Here is a 23,379-nt window from a genome sequence, read left to right on the forward strand (position 1 = left end):
CATTTGCCTCCTAAACTATATGTTTTTTAACTCTCTTTATCTATCTTGAGGAGGGCTCTCATTTAAGTCATACTTACTTGTAGTGATTTTTAAAATTTTATTGAAATGCATGTTCTGTAGCATAAGTAAGCTTCAATATATCTTCATCACCTTGTGATAAAATGCAGGTACCCCCTACTTTGACAAACAAGGCCCCCCATAATCAAACTCCATCCTACATGTCAGACAAACTCTTCCAAAGTATAGAAGAGAGGAAATACTTAAAAACCCATTTTATGAGGCCAATATTACCCTAATACCAAAACCAGACAAAACATCACAAAAAAAGAAAACTGCAGACCAATATTCATATTCAATGTATACAAAAATTCTTAACAAAATACAAGCAAGTCAAATCCAGCAACATATAAGAAGAATGATACACTTCAACATGGCAAATTTTATGTAATATATATTTTACCACAGTGAAAATATAGTAAAATAATAAAAATAATTATACACCATGACTAAATGGGATTTATCTCAGGGATGCAAGGATGATTTAACATCAGAAAATCAACCAGTGTAATACATCACATCGCAAAAATCACATGATCATCGCAGTAGGTGCAGGGAAAGCATTTGACAAAATTCAAGTTCATGGACCTTCAGATTGAGAACACCCATTCTGGAAAGTCTCTAAACACAGCACATGACAAATATAGTGAAGAAACACCCCAGGGCTAGAAGGTGGATTTAAGGGGCGCTACTGGGATAAAAATGTTCTTTTGAATCTACTGCAGAGAGTTTTCTTGAAACTGCCTTGATCATGAGCAATTAACAGTGTGAATGATTTATCTAAGATCTAAGAGGAGTACAGAGTGTAAACTCCGATAGGATAGGTGTGTGTATTCCTCCTATGCTACAGGCATCATTATTCCCCTCTAGGGGGCATGCGTATCTTTGTGGTACCATAATTAAAGGGCCTTTGAGTGGCTTGGAGACTTAGGGCGAGTGGTTTAGACTTAGAATTAACACTAGCTGTGTGATCGTAGGTCTGTTATTTAAACTATAAGTCTCAGGATTTTTTTTTTTAATTTATTTATTTTGGCTGTGAAGGGTCTTAGTTGTGGAATGTGGGACCTTTTAGTTGTGGCATGCGGGCTCATAGTTTCGGCATGCTGACTTTTAGTTGCAATCATGCATGCGGGATCTAGTTCCCCAACCAGGGATTGAACCCGGGCCCCCTACATTGGGAGCGCAGAGTCCTACCCACTGGGCCACCAGGGAAGTCCCTCAGGATTCTTTTAATAGTTTTTATTCATATCTGAAGTTAGGATTCTAAGACCATAAGAGGAGAATTTAAAAAAATAATACCCATGAAGTATTTTGTGCCTGGGCCATGGAAGTATTCATCATGATAAACAACATCCAAGATGGTGTAAATCATGGGTCTGTGTTGAGACAATTATGTCTGCCTCTTAGATAGATAGATGTCAGGCTAGAGGACTTCATAACAGCAAGTTAAAAGGACTAATATTCTTGTTAAGGACTGGCCTTGCTGCTCGAATAACCTTGAAAACTGAAGAAAAGATTGGCCAGAGAATGAAATTTAATTTGGACAAGTTCAGCAGTTGTGCATTTAAAGTAAACACATAAATGGCACAAAGAAAAGACAGCACTGGCCAGATGTTGCCAAAAAAGAGGGTTTTTCAGGGCAAGGCCTCAGCCTGCATTTTGGGTCCTTGACAAAGGGTGATTTTGTTCACATAGGGGCAGAGCTTAAACTTACTTCAGCTCTGGCTAAATGCTAGAAATAATGTCACACCACTGAATCTGTGTAAATGGTTTCAAAAACTGCTTAAAGATATAACTATTAGTCAAGGGTGCAAACTCAAATGTTTCCATAGGTAACATAACTGAAGGAGGCCCCATGGGCTGTTGCAGAGAGAAGGGGGCCTGTCATCGGAGGGCATGCCCTGTCTAAAAGTATTTATATTTAAAATGTTTCAGAAGCATCAACCAGCCAGACAAACAGGTTGTGGAGGCCTCAGTCCCGCGCAAGCAGCTTATAATCTCTGATCAGTGGAACAAGCATAAATTAGGTGTTTCTCTTTTGTATCCCTGAACCCATAGGTGGTCTTTTCCCTTCCAATCAGATAAATACTTGGCAGGAACTGAACTGCTAAAAGCTCTGAATTGTAGCATCGCAGAATCCTTAGAGTTGCTTGTCTTTTCCCCATTTCTGGTTGCTTCCAGATCCCTTCACAAATTCTTCCCCCCCCCTTTTTTTTTTCTAGCTAACACTCAGCTGCTATTTAGAATAAGATGGTATTTGACCAACATTTTTTTTTTTTTTTTGGTCTTCTTTTCTAAGCACTTAATGCCTCAAACACTTCAATGTGTTCTGGCCCAAGAGCGCCCACCTCTGTCAAGCAGTCACCAGGCCCTGATTTCTTTTCCCTTCCTTCCATCTTCGGAGTGGCTCCCAACCACCTGTGCCAAAGGGGCGCATGTGACAGAACCATCTCCAGCCCTCGGTGCTATTGACTACTCATCTGGAACTCTTGGTTTCCTTTGATAGCAAATTCTTTGCCTGTATGAAAGTTATTTACTTCTGAACAATATTCAGAGAATGGTCAAAGAAAATCAATTACAGTATTAATAAAATTTAAACACTTTTCTTTACAGGCTGATGAACAAAGTAAGCAGAAGTGATATAGGAACTGTAATCTAAAAGCAACTCAGCAATGTAGCATTAGAGGGTAATTTTTAAAAAGGTAAAGTCATGACACTCATGCAAATAATAAATGGTCATTATTAATTCATGACATATTTATTATTAACTATTATTAATTCATGATGGAATCAGTAAGATATTACAATTAGTTTTTATAGTCTCTCCCTGACAAATTCCTTTCTATCGCGATCATTTGCACTGCTGTGAACAGGAATCATTTGTATCACTATTAGTTTTCTGCAAGTTAACTTCTACCTTAACGGAGTTGTAAAATAGCCTCGTGAAAGACAAAGGTGCTCAACTCTAGAGGATAAAACAACCCTGCAAAGATCATAATCCGGCATTCCACTGAAGAGATGTTCTGTGGCCTCTCTTGCCCTTCCAGCATCTTTCACAGCTTTTCCCGTCAGTGGTGATCATTTTATTAACATCTCTCCATCTCGTCTTCATCCCTATCCCGTGCTTCCTCCCCCAACCCACAAGGAATCCTAGGCTTGGATAAATGGTGTCTGTGTGTATTATGGACTGTGTGAAAATGTTGGGAAGCTTGTAAACATTTTACAAGGATGTGGAGAAGAAAAAAAAAGGCTGACCTAGTAATAGAGGTTTAGGGAGATGAGGCTGATAAACATTCATCCAGAAAGGATGGTTATTATATAAATGGCATTTGAGGGCTGTTCCCCAAGCCCCCGTGTCTTAGTCAGCTTGGGCTGCTATAAAAAAGTACCACAGACTGGGAGATTTATAAACAACAGAAATGTATTTCTCACAGTTCTGAAGGCTGGATGTCTGAGGTAGGGGTACCAGCATGGTCGGATTCTGGTGAGGACCCTCTTCATGGTAGCGGACTGTCAACTCCCCACTGTGTCCCAACATGGTGGAGACAGAGGGGGAGAGCTCTCTGGGGTCCCTTTTATAAAGGCACTAATCACCTCCCAAAGGCCCCATCTCCTAACACCATCACATTGGGGGTTAGAATTTCAACATATGAATTTGGGTAGGGAGGGGACACAAACATTCAGTCCATTTTACCCCCCATTTCCTCCTCTTCCCACTAGAACATAAGCTCCATGAGAGCAAGGACTATTTTTTGCCTCATTTTCTTTTTTTTTTTAATTGAAGTACAGTTAATATACAATATTATGTGAGCTACAGGTGTCCAATATAGTGATTCACAATTTTAAAGGTTATACTCCGTTTATAGTTATTATAAAATATTGCCTATATTCCCTGTGTTGTGCAATATATCCTCGTAGCTTCTTTTATACATAATAGTTTGTACCTCTTAACCCCCTACCTCTATATCACCCCTCCCCCCTTCTCTCTCCCCACTGGTAACCACTAGTTTGTTCTCTCTATTCATGAGTCTGTTTCTTTTTTGTTATATTCAATAGTTTGTTGTATTTTTAGATTCCACATATAAATGATATATAATATTTGTTTTTCTCAGTCTGACTTATTTCACTTAGCATAATGCCCTCCAAGTCCATCCATGTTGTTGCAAATGACAAAATTTCCTTCTTTTTTATGGCTGAGTAGTATTCCATTGCATGTATATATGTACCACATTTCCTTATCCATTCATCTGTTGATAGACACTTAGGTTGCTTTTATATCTTGGCAATTGTAAATAATGCTGCTATGAACATTGGGGTGTGTGTGTGTGTTTGTTTCTTTCAGATGTATACTCAGGACTAGAATTGCTGGGTCATGTGGTAGTTCTAGTTTTAGTTTTTTGAGAAATCTCCATACTATTTTCCATAATGTCTGCACCAAGTTACCTTCCTGCCAACAGTGTAGAGTTTAGTTTTTTCCACATCCTCACCAACATTTATTGTGTTCTTTTTCATGATAACCATTCTGACAGGTGTGAGGTGAGATCTCATTGTCAGTTTGATTTGCATTTCCCTGATGATTAGTGATGTTGAGCATCTTTTCATGTGCCTGTTGGCCGTCTGCATGTACTTTGAAAAAATGTCTGTTCAGTTCTTCTGCCCCTTTTTTAATCTTGTTGTTTGTTTCTTTGTTTTTTTTTTTTTTGATGTTGAGTTGTATGAGCCGTTTATGTATTTTAGATAATAACCTCTTATCAGTCATATCATTTGCAATTATTTTCTTCCATTCAGTAAGTTGTCTTTTTGTTTTGTCCATGATATTCTTTATTGTGCAAAAGCTTTTGAGTTTAATTAGGTCCCATTTGTTTATTTTTGCTTCTATTTCCTTGCTTTAGGAGACAGATCCAAAAAAATATTGCTATGATTTATGTCAAAGAATGTTCTGCCTATGTTTTCCTCTAGGAGTTTTATGGTTTCCGGTCTTACATTTAGGTCTTTAATCCATTTTGAGCTTATTTTTACATATGGTGTTAGTGAATCTTTGCCTTGTTTTCTATTGTGTCTCCAGTGCCTAAACAATGAATACTACATGAAGGGGCTCCATTAGTATCTGTAGAGTGAATGAATGAGGAAATGAATGTTTCTCCTTCTCTGGATAAAAGAAATGTTGGCTCCAGTGCTAAAGACCAAAGAAAGAGAATTTCCTTGTTTCATCAGTGACTCTTGCAATCCCTGGCTTTCCTCTAATGTACTTCATTCATCCATCCAGCTAGTGTCTTTTACTGAATCTGCCTTGTTTTCCTAGTACTCTGCTACTTGTTGGTATTATAAAGATGAAAAGGATAAGATATGAGCTCTCAAAGACCATGCAATCTCAGTTCCAAGAGGAGATTGGGAGCAAAGGTAAGAGAAAGGAATCGATGCATATCAAATGTGAAAAGTAGAACTAGCAGTGTTTCTGAATAGGGAGGAATTAGAACAATAGTAAGTGAGGTGAATTATGACTGGACAAAGGTAAACTGTCCATCATAGGAAAGATCAAGGAATGGGGAGGTCTAATTATATGCCCTCACTCCCAAGAGTCCAGGACCATGGGTAAGTCTGAGTTCCCAGCTATAAGAAGCTAATATGTAATATGAAAAATGAAACAAATGTACGGGTTATAGTAAGAAACAAAGTAGTGAGAGGGAAAGTCTAATAACCTATGAGGTGGGTCCAAAGGAGGAAACATTTTCTCTCTGTCTTCTACATCTTCATGTCATATCTGATACGTATAAGCTGCTGCTGTGAAAAAAAAGGCAACTGGATATTGGAGCCTGTCCTTCTAGATCTGTGGTTTAGCAGGGGAGATAGAGCCCATCCATCCATAACCAGTGCTGTGCCGCGACTGACTTACTCTGGCTCCTATCAGGTCTCGAGAGCCAATTGCTAAGCCAGTTTTTAAACACAGCCATTTTTAAAAGGTTAAATTTACAATTAAATAAATCATATTGAAAACAAAGGTAATGAATCCTCAAAACATATCACATCCTAAATTATCTGTGCTCTTCCGGATCTTAGGTTGACTATATCTGTATAATTGTGGGCTAGTGTGCATATTTTCCCAACTCCTCATTCAGTGACATAACATTAGTAGCTTGAAATTGCCGTAGTAGAAGGTTTTACACCATTGACACCACAGAAATTGGCAAATGCTACAAATTGAGACTTTGCTCATCCTTTTGTTTTCTAGATTTAAGAAAATGATGTAGAAAATGTTTAAAATGTAGATTAAACTGAAAAGGATGTCATGCCTAAGCCATGACATTGTGAATAGCACAAACAATTTGAGGAAATATTCTTCCAATATTCAAAACTATTATCCAAAGAAGTTACTTGTGTCGTTGACTATCAAGTGATATACCAACATGCTTCTTCGTTGTTTTGCTTTTACATGACTTGTTATGTATCAGGCAATGATCATGTAGGAATTACACTTGTTCATCAGTTGCAACAATTAGCTGGCCATGAATACAAAAATTCAGCTAAAAGCATTCTTTGAGAATCAATTGGCTACATGTAATTTACGATAAAGAATACTGTGCATCTTATTACTATTTGTAAATTGTGTGCTATGTATTCTTTATATCAGTAAAAATCTATCATATGTATTTACATGTGCATATGTGTATATGCATCTATATCATTATATCTCTATTTATACTCATATTTTTTTTGGAGCACTGGTTGTTAACATTTACCAACACACCACTGTCCAAAATCAAAAAACAGAGTGGACAGTAACAAATGCCATAAGAGAGTTACATGAGGCTGTGGAAACAGATTCCCTGGGAAACATGGAAGCTATCATGGGCTTCATGAAGGGGATGAGAACCAGTGGAGTCTGGAGGCAGAACTCAAGGGAACCATTTCCTCGGAGGCCCTTGGCTTTGCTGGTCCCTGAGGGGAGAAGAGAGGTGCCTTTCTAGTAACAAGGGGGCCACTGCCTGCCTGAGGCTGTCACTGTTGTCTGATTTCTGGAAACCAGAATGAGACACAGGCTCTGAGGACCACAAAAGGTTGTATAAGAAGACAGGATGAGCTCAGGAATCATCAAAGCCTCTAGAAATAGGAATGTTCATCTCCTTCTGTGGCTCCAGGGACTGGTCAGTACAGAGCAAACTGTAGAGAGAATGGCCTAGTCCCACTAGCAGAAAAAGTCCACTAGCCATTGGTTTCTGTAAAGGGGCATTTTTCTTTAACTGGACTTGGAGGCTTGGAATTCAAACTTTATTGCAAAATAGGGGGTAGAATTAGGCCCCCAAATGTCCTTTTGCATTACATGTAATTATTACATATCCTATAGAGTTGGACAGCATCTTTGCCCTCAATATCTATTCATATTCACAAATTTTCATGGGAGTCAAGTTTTCTGAAAGGCACTAGGACACTAACATCATCCCCCAGACCCCACTTCCATTTTTCCATCCTCACACACCACCTGCTCTACTACCGTCTCCACTGAACCTCTAAGATGAGGCCAGAGTGTAGAAAGGACAGCACTTCCCTTCCCACCCTGCCATCAACCCCATAAAAGGGAGGAGAGAGAAAAAGGGGAGCCTGAGCAGCGATATGGTCTCAGCATCAATTTTCTTCAAATTGTTGGAGGGGACAAGGTCTTGGTCCAATGTGGCACCAACATCAAAAGGTAGCCTGACTTGGCCATCCTGACTGTGGGTGTATTTTGTGGGAAACACCTACCCATAGGTGAATTGAAATTGTCTCCGTCTTGGGACCCTTGGGACAAGTGTATCTGCAGGTGACACAGGGAGGGAGGGAAGAGGAGACAGGCTGGACGCAGAGGCCAGCAGTGGTGGAATATGACCTTGAGGAGAAATGAGGGCACTGGATTTCTAGGTGGGAGGAGCTTGTACACAGTGGTGTTGTTGGGAAAGGTATGCCTGGGAGTCTTTTCTAGAAGCTATGTTTGCATAGAATGCATAGCTTTTACTCTCCTTTGTGTTTACTTAGAGGAAAGGCTGATGGAGTTTGAGGTGGAGCCGTGGTGGTGGTGGTGGTGGTGGGACTTGAGCCCTATTGAGAAGAACCTGAGTTCTCCCCTGAGACAACAGCAAGTACGAAATGAGATCATTACAAGCACTGCCAGGAAGCTCGGAGATATTCAGGGCAGCGGCCCGCGGAAAAGTCTGGAGTTTCTGCCTGGATTCCATTTGAACTGGGGCAGAAATGTAAAGATATAGCATTTGTTCCCATAGACTGATGTGGTGTAGAGCGTAACTTTTACGCATAGAAAAAAATAAAATAAAAAGTGTAAGATATAAGACAGGATTGGATTCTATCTTATACTCAAAATGTATTAAAGACCTAAATGTAAGACCGGAAACCATAAAACTCCTAGAGGAAAACATAGGCAGAACACTCTTTGCAGATATTGAAAAATCCTTGCATCCCTGGGATAAATCCCGCTTGATCATAGTTTATGATCCTTTTAATGTAATGTTGGATTCAGATTGCTAGTATTTTGTTGAGGATTTTTGTGTCTATGTTCATCAGTGATATTGGCCTGTCATTTTCTCTTTTTTTGTGGTATTTTTGTCTGCTTTTGGTATCAGGGTGATGCCATTTGCAGCAACATGGATGGACCTAGAGATTGTCATACTGAGTGAAGTAAGTCAGACAGAGAAAGACAGAATCGTAGGATGTGGCTTATATGTGAAATCTAAAAACAAAACAAAACAAATGAACTTATTTAGAAAACAGAAACTGACTCACAGACTTATAGAACGAACTTATGGTTACCAAAGGGGAAGGGTGTGGAGGAGGGAGGGACTGCGGGTTTGAATTGACATGTACACACTGCTGTATTTATAATGGACAGCCAACAAGGACCTACTGTGCCGCACGCGGAACTCTACTCAATGTTATGTGACAGCCTAAATGGGAAAATAATTTGAAAAAGAATACATGTATAACTGAATCATTTTGCTGTACACCTGAAACTAAAACAACATTGTTAACCAACTGTATTCCAATATAAAATAAAAAGATAAGAAAAAAAACTAAAAAAAAGGATTACAGGCTGATTAAGGGAAGAATCCAGATTTAGGATTCTTAGGAAGAGAAGGTCTGTCAATTAAGTTAATAATGGAAGATAATTACAAATATTTTAAGAAGCTAGTGAAGCACAGTTGAGCACTCGGGTGTGTGTGGTCAGGGAACAGGGAACGAAGAGAAAATCCTGACAGGAAAAAAATTCAGGAAGGAAATAACTAACTGTTGGAAAATGATTTCCACTCCTCGTCTCAACTATTTGAGTTAAAAGAAAGTAAGACCCGTGAAAGAACAACTATTTCCAAAGCAGTCATCCTCGGACATGCTTTGTATCGCAGATAACCCGGGTGGTACCAGGCTATCTTGAGAAGGTTCTGGCGTGTGATCTGGTCTGTTTGCAGTGAGTGGTGCTTTGTGCTCACCCTGCCCTTCTTACCCAGCTGCTTATAACGTGCAGAAAGTAAACCCTCAGAGAAACGGCCCCGCCGCCCAGCCCCTCTTCAGAGTCTATCGGATGAAGAGACGCAGAGCTCTGTTTTCTGCTGGCTGTGGTCACGCATGGCTGGAAGATTCATGGACAAGACCAACAGCTCCATCTGTATCTCAGAGTCACTGATTACCAAGAGAAGGACTCAGCCCAGAACCATGCAGAGGATAGAAAGTCCTCAGAGAGTGAGTCTGTTAGAGTAATCCGAACAATCAGAGCCATTCTTACCACATTCTGATTTCTCCGTTGCCCCTTTCAAATACAAGCCGTTTCCTAAGGTCCAAAGGGAACACTGTGAATGGTGCCTAAGATTTTTCATAATGTGAACATCTGAATGAAAGGACCAGATGTGATCTTAGACTGAAGGCAATGACCAGGGAGAAGGGCAGGGGTCAAGGGAAGGCCCCAAATTTCAAAAGGGTACATTTCAGAAATTGCCATTGGTATGCTTGGTAGCAAACTCCAGATAAATTCTAGAATGGATAATTAAAGGGATGGTTTTAGAGCTCTTAGTAAAGCAAGAAGCTCCCAGTAGGAAGCGTATGATTCCCTAAGAGCAAGAAACATCATATTAGACAATTTCTCTTTTGACGAGTTTACTAGGATGCTTCAAAACTTCTATCGTGCTGTGCTGCTGGACAAGAAGGAGAGACACGGGGCTGGTCACCATGCAGACAGACTCAGTGATGGTACCAAGGATGGTGAACCACGCCCTATGGGCCCGTCCTCGCTCCCATTCACTCACCTCAATAAAAAAACTCACTAATTCAACATACACCTTATAGAGCATGGACTTTATGGAGTTTATCTTCTGGGAAAGAGATAGGAAGAAATTGTTCAATCCCTGTCCTCATGGGGCTTATAACCTAGAGGTGGGAAAGGACAAGGACACAAGTAACCACAATCCAAGCCAGAAAAACAAAATCACAGAAAGAAAAGTACAAAGCGCTATGGGGGGGATCAATGGAGACAAAGGTCCTACCTGGTTGGAAGGTTGAAAAGGCTTTGCATGGGAGATGGCACTGGAGGTGGAGTTGGAAGGAGGAGAGAGATGCAGGTGATGAAGAAAGGCATTTGCCCCATACGGTGTGAGCAGAGGCACAGACTAGGGAAAAGGTTAAGCACAAAGTCCAGGTTGATGGAAGCAGGGGGACGAGAAAGGCAAGTCAGGACTGCTGTGACGCATTCCTCTCGCTGGGAAGCGGCTGCGGGGAGTCCTTCCATCAGGTGTTTGGATTCAGGAGTCACACCGTCTGGCATGAATCTTGGCATGGCCACCACCTTCGCCAAGAAATTAAGTTACGAAACTTCTCCAAGCGCTGGTTACTCCACCTGTAGACCAGGCCTGGTTACAGCAACGCCCCACGCTGAGGGTCACTGGGGAGTAGGCGATATTCTGTGTCAATTCTGTGCCTGGCGCGGAGGGAGCGCTCTCTAAATGGGCTGAATGAAGCCCAGAATTAAACTGGAGGAAGCTCTGTTTTGCAAGTGTGATCTGGCAGTGCTGGATAGCCTTGATTAGAGCAAGTTCAAAGAGCGGAAAACGTCTTCCTGATATTTGATCCCAATCTATGGAAAGCCATAGGCTGAGCCACAGAAAAGGCAGACCTCCCCGCAGGGAGAATGGGAGGGTGGGCAGGCAGATTCTGCAGAATTTGGCAACTGAGAAGGTGTGGGATCAGCAGTTTGGGAAAAGCAAGGAGGAGAAACGTGTGCAGCATCCTCTTGGATTTGGAGATCTGGGGACAAGTGTGGGACTGGGTGGAAGATGTCTTTACCTCTATGCGAGGAATTCCACAGAGATCACAGGGAGTGTGCTGAAGGCTTTTGGGTGACGCTAAACTGGGAGGTTGGTGAATACAAAGATGACCAAATCAGGATTCGAAACAGTCTTGAAGGCTAGAATTTGCGTTGGAGAAAACAACCGCAATAATAGCACACTCATTTATTAGCTTATTTAATCTTTTTCATAAGGGAGATATTATTATCATGCTCATTTTACAGGTAGGGAAACTGTTGAAAGTCAGGTTTCAAGGTCTGTGCTCTAGAGGGAAGAAAGAAGGAAACTGATCTTTATGGATCAGTGTGCCAGACACGAAGTTTCACCCAAGGGAATACTTAGGAAGCTGGAAGACCTGGAAGGAGCGCAGATGATTTAAAGTAGGACCTGGGAGATGAAGATGACAGTGTGATGAAACGTTATTTCTAGGCGCTCCATAGGCCTGTGAGAGGCATTTGAGCACGAGGCAGAGAGCTAAATTTTCTGTGCTGACCCCTGATCCATGTGAATTATTTCCTACTATGGCGTGAGGAGCAGGGATCTTCAACTGTTTCTGTTCAGTGGGTCCACATTCCTGTCTGCGATAATCTTGGTCTCTAAGTCTGTCTTTTGACTCTGATGACTATGGTGTGGGATATGTGGGCGATGTCTACATGGTGAAGTTGCATGTGTGAGTGTGACGTGTAGAGGCGTCTGCAGGGTGAGAGTTTGTATAGACGTGTAGTTAGCTGTAGAACCAGCTGCGTCTGTGTACATGCGTGTGCCCACGTGGTGTGAACACTCTGGTGTGAATCTGTTTTATGATTCTAGTGTAATTGGAGCACAAGCTGCATGGCTCACCACCTTGGTCAGAGGCACACCCCACCCTCACCCCCAGCACTCCCAGGAGGGATTAACGAAGGAGCAGGAGGCAGAAGCAGAAAGAACCCTGCAGAGCAGAGGCTGGGGTACTGCTCACTAAGAACCTGCTGACCCCACTATAGGAAGAGCGTAAGAGCTGCAGCTGGAACAGGAATTTCCCTGCGGAGGGCGCTAATGTCTCTCAGACTCCAAACCCTCCCCGTACTGACTTGAATCTGGGATAGAGGGAGTCAGTAGGATAATGTGGGTATTTTCCCAGATGATATAAATGGATTCCAGATAATTCTCTCATAGCGCCTGCGGGCTCCTCTTTGTGGCTCCATCACCTACCAAGACCACCGCCAACTGCATTCTCTTTATCAATTGGGCTGTGGATGTGATTCCTGCTTCGCTCCTTCCCTCGCCCTCTCCCGTCCCCCCCAGTTCTCACAGCTTGCAGAACAGTCCTTCCCGAGGCACAGGGTGGGAGAAGAGCATGTTCTGGTGAGGAAGCAGAACTCAGAGCAGAGGAAATGGGTGAGCCAGAGGGCAGACCAGCCAGGTCTGGAGCTCAGAGTTGAGAGCAGGCATTGGGTCAGGACTGAATGGCCAAGCAAGCTGGAATTAGCGGGTAGGACAGTCATAAGACAGTTGTACTGCCTGGAACCCAGACATCAGCCAGCAGAACAAAGTGAGAGTCTGAGGTCTAGGTTTCAGCAGGAGAGTGGGCATCAGCTGATCTCCAGGAGCTGGGAGGCTGAGCAAAGCAGGAAGAGCACAGAGCCAGGGCACAGGGCCAAGGAAGGGTCCTGACCCCTGCAATAGAGAATCAGCTTCGTGGAGAGTCCTACAGAGCAGGCTGAAATCCCCAAACACGACTGGCTGGAGGTTTGCAGGTTGGGCGTAAATGAGAGCATCTGCTGTTGTCAGACAGGGAGAAAATAGCCTTCTGTTTCCTCTGCCCACCTTGCCACATTTTGTGTTGTCACATTTTGTGCTCTGGAGAAAAATCTGTCTCCCAGTAGGGTGACTGGTCTGCTTATTATACATGGACTATATTTGGTTTGTATAAATGAAAAATATTGATCCAAAGATATCCAATTAAAGGCAGGATTTGTCCTCTCGTATTCCCCCCAGCCCAGCAGCACTCAGCTCTATGCCTGGAATTAGAAGCAGTCATTCCTTCCCTGGGAAGGGTTAGGGGGCACATCCCTTGGGTTTGCTTAGGACCTTTAAAAATATCAGTTCAAGATAGAGAATTGCATATTTACTACATTGATTCTAACATACATTAATATATTGATTTAAATATAATAACATTAATATAACATATGTATTATGACTTTTACTACTTTAACTTCTAGGCTATGAACATCTCCAGGGCAGAGACAGGTCTTTTTATTGCCTTGTTCCCAAGCAACCAGCACGGAGCCCATGAGTTGTCCAAAAATATTTAAGTCAATATGCAAATCAGGAATACTGATGTTTAACTATTTCTTTTTCTTTTTATATATTCTCAGAATCTCAGATCTCAAACTGGATATGACTTTAGAGATTACCCAGTGTGTCTTCCCAACCAATGCAGGAATTATTTCTACCACCTTTTTAGTAGAGGAGCATCAGCCTCCTCTAGATACTTCTAGTCAGTTCTTTGTGGGACAGACCATTCCGTTGTTAGGCAACTCTGATAGAAATTGCTTCTTCAGAGAGCCCCTAATTCTGATTCCCTCGTAACATCTACCCAGGGGTCCTACTCATCTTCTTCCCATTCCTCCATCCCTCTCACACCCTTACCCACCATATTCTGTTCCTTTTTTCCAGGTGAAACAATTGCCCACGTGAATTTATTTCAAGACCTCCCATCTTCTTAGTTACCCTCCTCTCACATCAATGAATGTGGTTTGTATTCACGTTCCTTAAGATATGGTGCCCAAGACCAGCACTGTGCAATTTGACTATGGAATATGCGGGAGTGAGGGGCTATTACCCTTCCAATTTGGACATTCTTATGCTGTTATTGGCACTTTGGATTGCATTAATCTTTATGGCTGCTACCTTTTCCTGTTGTTTTTTACTAAACGTCTAAGAAGCACAGCTTGTTTTTTTTTTTTAATTAAATTCAGTCAAACTATTCTCTCTCATTCTATCCAATCGATTTTTAAAGCCAAACATTAAGTTGAGAATCTGACTGCTTGAGATCTTTGTATGTATTGGAAAATACTGTCCTGGGAGAAGGGATGGAACTTAGGGTGGGACCTGCTCTGTAGCCAGCTTCCCCTTCCACTGCCCCCAAGTCTCTGGGCAGGAGCCTCGGAGCACCTGTGACCCCTTCATCCCTCATGAGTCACCAAGTTACTCGGTCTTATCAGTTCTACCTCTAAGTACCTTCCTTGTCTGTTCCCACTGTTGCCCTCACATGAGGTTCAGGTTCTCACATGAAGTACTGCAGGATCTTTCTGAAATGCAAGTCCCGTCAGGGATTCTCTGCTCAAAATGTTTCAACGGCTTTCCGGCTCCTCTAAGACAAAGTCGAAATCCCCTCATAGAGCTTACAGGTCCCTTTGCAAGTCCCCCTCCATGTGCACCTGCACCCCATCTTGACGTCCTCCCGCACATCCACGTGGAGTCTTTCCAATGTGCTCGCTGGTCCCCGAGGCACTCGGCTCCTTTCTGCTTGGAGGTCTTTGCTCGTACGTGCCAGGCCCTGCTCTGAACGCTCTACACAAATTAACTCACTTCATCTTCACCACCACCCTCTGAAGTAGATAATATTACTCCCATTTTACAGACGGGGGAGCTCATATGTTAAGCATTTTGCCTGGTGTCATGCAGTTAATAAGTTGTAGAGCAGGATGAGTCCCGTGACCCGAAATGCCCCCCCTTTCTTCCTCCTGGGTGAACTTCTACCCATCTTTCAAGACAGTTCAAGCACTGGCTTTTCTGGGAAGTCTGCCTATGCCCTGAACTTAACCCCAGATAGCACTTATCGTTCTGGGATAATCGTTTGCGAAATGATCATTGCCCTCTAAGCAGCACATCCACAGAGATAGACCCCTGTGCTTTCCTCACTGAGCCCCCAGAAACTGTATTCTGTGCTGGGAATCTAATGAATGCTTTGATGAAAGGAACTCATTAATGAATAAGTGACTTAACTACTTACAGGGTTCCTTCTGTAGTTGTAATATGGCGTCATAGCCATTTACCAAATTGTTAATTTGGGGTCATCAGTTTTTCCTATAATGTGTACAAAAATCTACCCAAAGCTTAATTGTACATCAATTCTTAATTTTCTTAAGAAAGAATTAAAGAATTAAAAAATTCTTAATTTTCCCCTGAAATTCAGATCAGTTATCCTGGCTTTGTCTAAGAGCAATTCTGCTTTCTGAAGTGCTCTGGAATTACTTAAAAACGCACAGCGGCAGTATGTTTTAAAACTACCAACCCCAGTTTGCTCTTTGCTCAGGTGTCCTTTGAGTTCATCCCCTTGAGGATGCGAGTTAGTCTGTAAGGGAATGGAGCAGAGGAGACTCAGGAGCGTCAGCTTGCCGCTCGTGCGGTCGGACGGGCAATGAGCGAGAGAGGAGCAGTGGGCCCGGAGAGAAATACGCCTGAGCCTTTTCTACACATCATCATCATCTTATAGATAAGAAAGGGAAACAAAGTGAATTTAAGTGACTTATCCAAGGGCACACAAGAAATTAACGGCAGAGCTAGGACTTAAACGCAGGTTTGGGGCTGGTACAGAATGCTGAACATTTCCCCAAAAGCTCTATAGACGACCATACAAAGTTATAAATACGTTCTCCTGTTGAGTCTCAGATATTTTGTCTGTAAAATGGGGATTATACCATCTTTTGGATAAATACGATAATATATGTGAAAGCACTTTGTAAAATGCAAATATGATTCAAATCAATATATTAAACTGTCTGTCACAAAATTTTTCCCAGTTCTTAGGGCCAGGAATATTTGAGTAAACTTTGTCCATTTTTTGACTGCCCAGCATACAAACGCACCTTAGTTCTGGTGAAGCTCTATCTCCCACCATGGAGCCCGAAATGGGCCTTTTCTCCTCATCTCCAGCAGAGGCAACATATGATTGACAAAATGAAGAGGCCCACATCTGTGGTGAGAACCTGACTTCTAGATGCAGTGTGGTCTTGCTTTATAAGGTACAGTAAATCCTAACCTGTAGGATAAGCATAAACTGTAGTCTAATGAGCACAATAGCCTTTGCTTTGTTATAAATATGACATAAGACATGCAACAAGGCATCAGAGTCATCCTTCTATTAGGTTCTGGATTCCAGGAAGCAGCTACTGCAGTCCTGGCTGGAAACAAATAGATGGAGCGGAAGTAACGGTCACCTTCCTGCCACTGAGATGTGAGCTCTCCAGGCATTGAAATCTGTATTCATAAGAATGATTGCTACCCTTTATGGTGTGCGTCTCGCCTGTGTTTTCTCGTTTCATCGCCATTTAACAAGTAAGAAAACTGAAGCACAGGGAGGTTAAGACCCCTTAGTTAGTAAATGGTGAGTCCATCACACTCAAAGTCTAGACTCAAAGATTCAGACTCTAAGCAGAATTTCTCACCCTTTTATGTGCTTGGGGGACACCTGGAGATGTTGTTAAAGTGCAGATTCTGATTCTATGGGTCTGTGGTGGGGCCTGAGAGTCTGCATGTCTAGCAAGCTCCCAAGTGATATAGATGCTGCTGGTCTGAGGACCACACTTCTAGAAGCAAGGTTCTAAATCGTTCTTGAAAAGTGCACTTGAAGCACTTTGAAAAGTGCTTCTTGAATCTCACCATAAAAAACACTCATGGCTCTTCAACTATGCACTTCCCTAGGGCTTCTCCTTTTGCCAGAGCTTAGTGACATGAGAGGAGAGTCCCTATGCATCTATTAAATGCTGATTTCTTCTTCCATTTGTTCAATCCACAAATTTTATTGAGAGCCTGCCTGGAGCCAGCCATAATAGTGGGTGCTGAGGATATCAGGATAAGTAAGATAAGGTCCTGGCCTCTAAGAGAGGAGCTACTGATGGACACAGGCTGTCCTGAAAACCTCTGAACACCCTGCAGCAGACTGACTTAGGACCAGGTCCACTTGTGGGCTGCCTGGGCTCTGGTACCATCCTCACCGCCACAAGGTGTGGGCATGTTTCAGCACGTGGGTCCAATCCTCTTGGCATAGAGACAACTTTCTGGCGGCTCCTCCTGTCCAGAGTCTACTGGGAAAATACAATTCACCTACCTTGGGTCATTGATTGTGTCAGTAAACATAAAACTATGCCATTTTTTTTGTTGGGATAAGAACGCACTAAATGTTTCTTACACTTCTTTTGGGGTGAGAACTGCCAAAGACAGAACTTGAGCTTTTCTACATGCTTTTAGATAACTTTACATGCATTTGGATCACAACAAGAAAATCACTCTGAATGAAAATTAACCTTAGGTTTATTTAACAAAATTAAGTCTCAGAAAGCAATCAGCATTTTAGCAAATGGACACCTATCTTGAGATTAAAGGTAAATGCCTTCTAAGGCTGCAGAGATCTATCAAATGTGTTATTTTGAAAATATTTTTGAAACATCTTAATTATTCAAGTCAATTTTCCCTCACTGAGGCTGTAATTAGTTTTCATTTATTATTACTGTTGTTTGAAATTTAAATGTACTACTGTTATTTAGTCATAGACTAAGGCACACATTCCAACCAGGAAGAAATCTAAAGTTATGACATCAGATGATTCCCACCTGTTCCCTATGTGAGAATAAACATCCACAGAAACCTCTTTTCTTTAGCAAATGCCATTCCTTTCCCCTATCTTTATGGCCTGGCTGTTGAGGGGACGGGGAGAGAGGTGAAGGATAGGCAGGTGAGGAGAGGTCCACCTTTACTAAGTGTCATATGGTCGTTTGAGATCATTCAGACCTATCTCCACTCAGATGCAGATAAGATTCTATACTGTCAGGATCCAGGAAGCCAGCAAGATAATAGATAAGTGGAGAAAAAGAGGGACAATTCTCAGGAGGAATAATGTTAGAGGACCCTATTACAGTCATCATCCTTCAGTGAACTTCTATGGCGAAGTGGTGAAGGATTGTAAAGCTCTTGAGTGAACTTCAAGTTGAAACGGGCTTTAAGGGACTCCTGGCATCCAGCTCTTTCAATATAAGGGGGAAGAAAGTTATGAATGAGGCACAGAGAGTTTCATTACCAAAGTCAAGGTCTTAAGACTAGTTAATAAAAAAGTCAGAACTTGAAGCTCCATCTGCTGAATTACCATCCAGTCATCTTCCTTTTTGTTGCAGGAATACAATCTTGCCCTCATCACAAACTATCTGTCTCCTCATTATTTTGTTCATTCAGTCATTTTGCAAATATGTATCCAGAGCCCATTGTGTGCCTGGAGCACGAGGAGAACATCACAGACCAGGTCCCTGCCCTCGAGGCGACCATGACTCAGCTTTACTCTCTCCTTGGAGCAATGCTTTCTGGATCCAGCCTTCCCCGTCAGAAATTACTGCTGCTCTCCCTGTGAGAGATGCTTTCCTCTCACAGTTAAAACTCTCTACTAACATCGAGAGGAGAGAAAAACAAAACACAGCAAAACAAGAGACACAGCCTAGAGTGGATATTGCATCTAAAGACAGTGAATTGCTTTTGAAATTGAGTCAAGAAGTTTTCAGTCCACAATGAGGATTGAATTACAAGTGTCCCTATGGTGTTGTCCTGAAATTCATTCCACAGAACTATAGTTGAAGGGGGCCTATGTTTTTCACAACTGGAAATGCCCCTTGTCCAAAGAAATGCTGGCTTACATCAAATCTTTTAAGGTTGTAGTCACTACTAATGTAAATGAATTCCTAAAAAACTGTAGCTATACTGGGTCATCTAAGAGGGTTAGTTAGCAACAAGAAGGTATGACTTTGACAGTGAAGTTATGTAACCAGCAAGGAAAAAAAAATCTAGCAATTTAAAAAGATTTTCTGTTTTTCTTTCTTAAAGGAGGTTTAATGTGGCCTAAGTCTAAGAAGATTTGTCTCAAATTGAGAAAGTAGGCTTAAATCAATTTATTATTTTAAAACACACGATAACCATTTTCATTCCCCTTTGGTTTCTGAGTTTCCTTCTCAATTTGGAATTATTGTGATGATTGAGAGCCTACTGGCATAGAAAGCTTCCCAACACCCCACTGTTGTGTTTTCAAATAAGAATAAAGGAAAAGCAACCGGCCTCATCAGCAATGACTCCGTGTGAATGAGGACATCCAAACTGGTGAGTGTCCATTTTCTTGGAAATATGAATCAGTGTTCCTGATGTTGAATATAGATTTCTGTAGCAACTTGTATCTTTGATAAAGATTTTGATTCAGGATGAAGGAAGTAGAAAGATTATGTTAAATGAATTTTACAAATTCTAATTGAAGCATTGTCAGTGGACAAGGTTTTCCAAATTACCTCTCGTGTGCAGGGTACAGAGCAGACATAGAATACATTATTTTTACTACTGAGAAAGAAAATCAAGAGGATAAAGTTTTAAGGTGGAAGGTTATTTGGACCACTATCAACACTGTTCATTAATTAGCCCACTTTGGAGCTAAGGTTGAACACCTATTTTTCACAATAACTGGGTTTCATTAAGGAATGAGAATGAAGGGTAATAACACCATACATATATATAAATACATATATAACTATATATATAACTATATATATAACTATATATAAATATATATATATATATATATATAGAATGAACCCAGTAGAGAACAAAAAAATACACTTAGCCTCGTGACATAACTTCTACCTGCTGCCTCAAGGTGGGAATGGGCCAAGAGGTCTGTGGAATGACAACAGTGTCCCCATAATACTCTTCTCTTTTTACAATTTTCCCTGCACCTAGGGAAACCTTCTGCAGTAGAAGGAGAATTTTGAAATATCCTAAAATAAGTTTAGAAGCTGGGACTGAAGAGAGAGTAGCATTGATTCCTCTAATGGGTGCTCAGGAAAGTCCATGTTACTTGGAGGCCTAACTGAGGTGTCCAAGCTTGAACACTTCCCTTTATTGTCATTAGACTCTCCTGGATTTAACTAAATATCCTCTCTTCATCCTTTGGCACGCACTGTGGACTAATGACGTGAATACTTGACACAAAATCCCATAAAATATGATGCTTTAGTAACTTCCTAGTTAAAATTTGATTTCATTTCCTTTATTGGGGCCAGGGTACAGTGTTGCCATTTTATTGTGAAAAGTCTATATATTATAAAACACCAGGGGCAATTTTTAATGTAATAAACCCACCACCTGCGGCTGATTTGTAAACATAATCAAATAGGCAGAAAGCAGGGGCAGGTAGCAATTCTTATAATGACATACAAGCAAATAGCAAATAATTGTTGCCCTGGAGGTATCCTGTTGTGTGAAAATGGCTTTTTTTGAAGTCTAGTTGATTTAAATATTATATTGGTTTCAGGTGTACAATATAATGATTTGATATTCTTATAGATTATACTGAAAATGCCCTTACAATTTTTCCCTCTTTAAAATACACAGTTTCTAATAGTTTCTAGTATGCCTAACATTGAAAGCTTGTCTACATACTTTTTTTTTTTTTTTTTTTTTTGCGGTACGCGGGCCTCTCACTGCTGTGACCTCTCCCGCTGTGGAGCACAGGCTCCGGACACGCAGGCTCAGCAGCCATGGCTCACGGGCCCAGCCGCTCCGCGGCACGTGGGATCTTCCCGGACCGGGGCACGAACCCGTGTCCCCTGCATCGGCAGGCAGACTCTCAACCACTGCACCACCAGGGAAGCCCTCTTAACTACTTTTTAAAATTTTCTTGCTCTGCTGTATTATCACTAAACACGATTTTTAAAAAAAATATGGAAACCCCTTTAAAAACCCCTACATCTCTCAACACTGTCCATCTTCTCATATGTTTCTATCACTGTGAATATGCACACGTATGTGTATGGATTTCATGCTAGAATGGCCTGAGGAAGTACAGGGACTTAGGATAACATATGATCAGGACTTCCCTGGCAGTCCGGTGGTAAGACTCTGTGCTTCCACTGCAGGGGCATGGGTTCCATCCCTGGTCAGGAAACTAAGATCCCGCATGCCGCGCGGTGAGGCCACAAAAACAAAACAGTACAACGTATGATCTACTGACGGCGTGTGTTTACCATATGTATATATATGGTGTCCTCCATGACACAAGGCAAATCAAAACCTGTTTTAAAACAAGCCACTCACTTCTGCCCTTTCCTTTGGAGTCGATCATTCGCATTAGGTATTTCTAAAAGATCCATGCAGTTATTTGCCATATGAAAGACATGATTTAATTCTTTCAGTCAGCATTCATACACCCCGTCCCTCCTAGGCAAATCTTGGCACTTGGATTAAGTACTCAGAGTTAACAGCCAACTGTATACGGACTCTTCAGCACAGTGAGGGGAAAAGTGACATTTTACCTCCACCCCAAACAAAGCTATTATATTTACCTTCTACTTTGAAGATAGTAAAGTGCGGTCGACAATGGAAAGAACCCAACGCGTTACCTGCGCAGTTCATCCACAGACCCTGGTAAACCCAAGTGGCCGTTATCACCGAGGATGCTCGGGTAGTTACTTTCCACTCATTGGATGCGGTGGCAGCGACGAGAGCACCAAAGCCCCCGACGCCAAACACCAGAGCCGAGATCTGTGCCCTGGACATGTCGCTCAGGCGTCTCCAGGGACACTGTCCAGACAGATCGCTGCGGTGGTCTAGGCATGCAGCGGACACAACCCGCTTGGACCAGTGTTGCGGCAAGTTAATGCGGGCAGGTGACAGTACTTCATGCTCGGGTGGCCTGAGGAAGGACCAGAACTTAGGATAAAGTCTGATTTACCGATGGCATTTTAAAGGTAGCCTAAGACGATCTTTCTAACTTCCTACACGGATATTTACTAAAAGTTTGTAGATGGATTCTGAAGGTTTTGAGTTCGCAGATTTTTTTCCTGCCACATAGTTAATGTTTAATTTTCTGTTAGCCTGAAGCTTAATGAACCATGCAGGGACCAGATATTACAAAGTACAAATTATACAGTAACAGTTAAGGCTTCTTTGACCCATTGCTTTAGTCTTGCGTGCTTCTGAATCTTATATAAATGGAATCATAGTGCGGCTTTCTTCTGTAACCAATTTTTTCACACATTATGTTTGTGAAATTCATCTACATTCAGCAATGTAGCTATGGCTCATTAATTAGTGCAGCAGAATATAGTATTTCATTAAATGAATTTTGCTGGGTTACACATTCATTTCGACTCAGTACTTTGAAGATATAATTCTGTTTTCATTTGGCTTCCATTGTTGTTTTTGAGAAATCGAGCGTCTGATTTGTCATTTCTTTGGAGGTTAACCTGTATTTTCTCTTTGGTTTTAAGATTGTCTTTGTCTTTGGTTTTGGCAGTTTCACTAATTTTCTAAGTGTGGATTTAAAAAAAAAAATCTTATTTGGGATTTACTGAACTTTTTGAAACTGATGATTCATTGCTTTCATCAATTCTGGACAACCATTAGTCCCTTCCTTCTCCAGATATCACTTCTGTCCCTATCCTTTCTTTATCTCCTTCTGTGACTCACAAGCTCTATTTTTTTAGTTGGTCCTATGTCTCAAAATCTCTTTAACATTATTTACTTCTTTATTGTTCCATGATGAATTCTGGGAATTTTTTCAGACATATGTTCTAATTTTTAAATTTTTTCTTCAACTATATATAATCTGCTGTTAACCCATCCAGAGTTTCTAATTTCTATTACTCTCCTTTTTAAAATAATTCTGGAAGTTCCATTTTATTCTTTTTCAAATCTTCCTGTTTCTTTTTCTAATCTCTTGTTCTTTAGTCATAATTCAAAGGCCATATTTTATTTTACTTTTTAAATTTTATTTATTTATTTTAACATCTTTATTGGAGTATAATTGCTCTACAATGGTGTGTTAGTTTCTGCTTTATAACGAAGTGAATCAGCCATACATATACATATATCCCCATATCCCCTCCCTCTTGCATCTCTCTCCCACTCTCCCTATCCCACCCCTCTAGGTGGTCACAAAGCACTGAGCTGATCTCCTTGTGCTACGTGGCTGCTTTCCACTAGCTATTGATTT

The 23,379-nt window shown here is 41.4% G+C and overlaps 1 protein-coding gene across 2 annotated transcripts in view; it reads right to left on the reverse strand.

The window, feature by feature from the left end:
- The window catches only part of CLDN10 (claudin 10), a 101,144-nt gene extending 78,968 nt beyond the window's left edge, over positions 1-22,176 (reverse strand). The window contains exon 1 of one of the 2 annotated variants that reach the window (XM_027116100.1): positions 21,785-21,941. In XM_027116100.1, coding sequence (XP_026971901.1) covers positions 21,785-21,941 — 157 coding nt within the window. Of the gene's footprint in view, positions 1-21,727 lie in introns of both variants that reach the window. The other variant, XM_027116103.1, reaches the window with a different exon arrangement.
- Positions 22,177-23,379: the final 1,203 nt, after the last annotated feature.

Source organism: Aethalodelphis obliquidens, unplaced genomic scaffold (genome assembly GCF_003676395.1).
Source record: "Aethalodelphis obliquidens isolate GAN/ISIS:26980383/991018 unplaced genomic scaffold, ASM367639v1 scaffold15, whole genome shotgun sequence".
Lineage (NCBI taxonomy): Eukaryota > Metazoa > Chordata > Mammalia > Artiodactyla > Delphinidae > Aethalodelphis > Aethalodelphis obliquidens.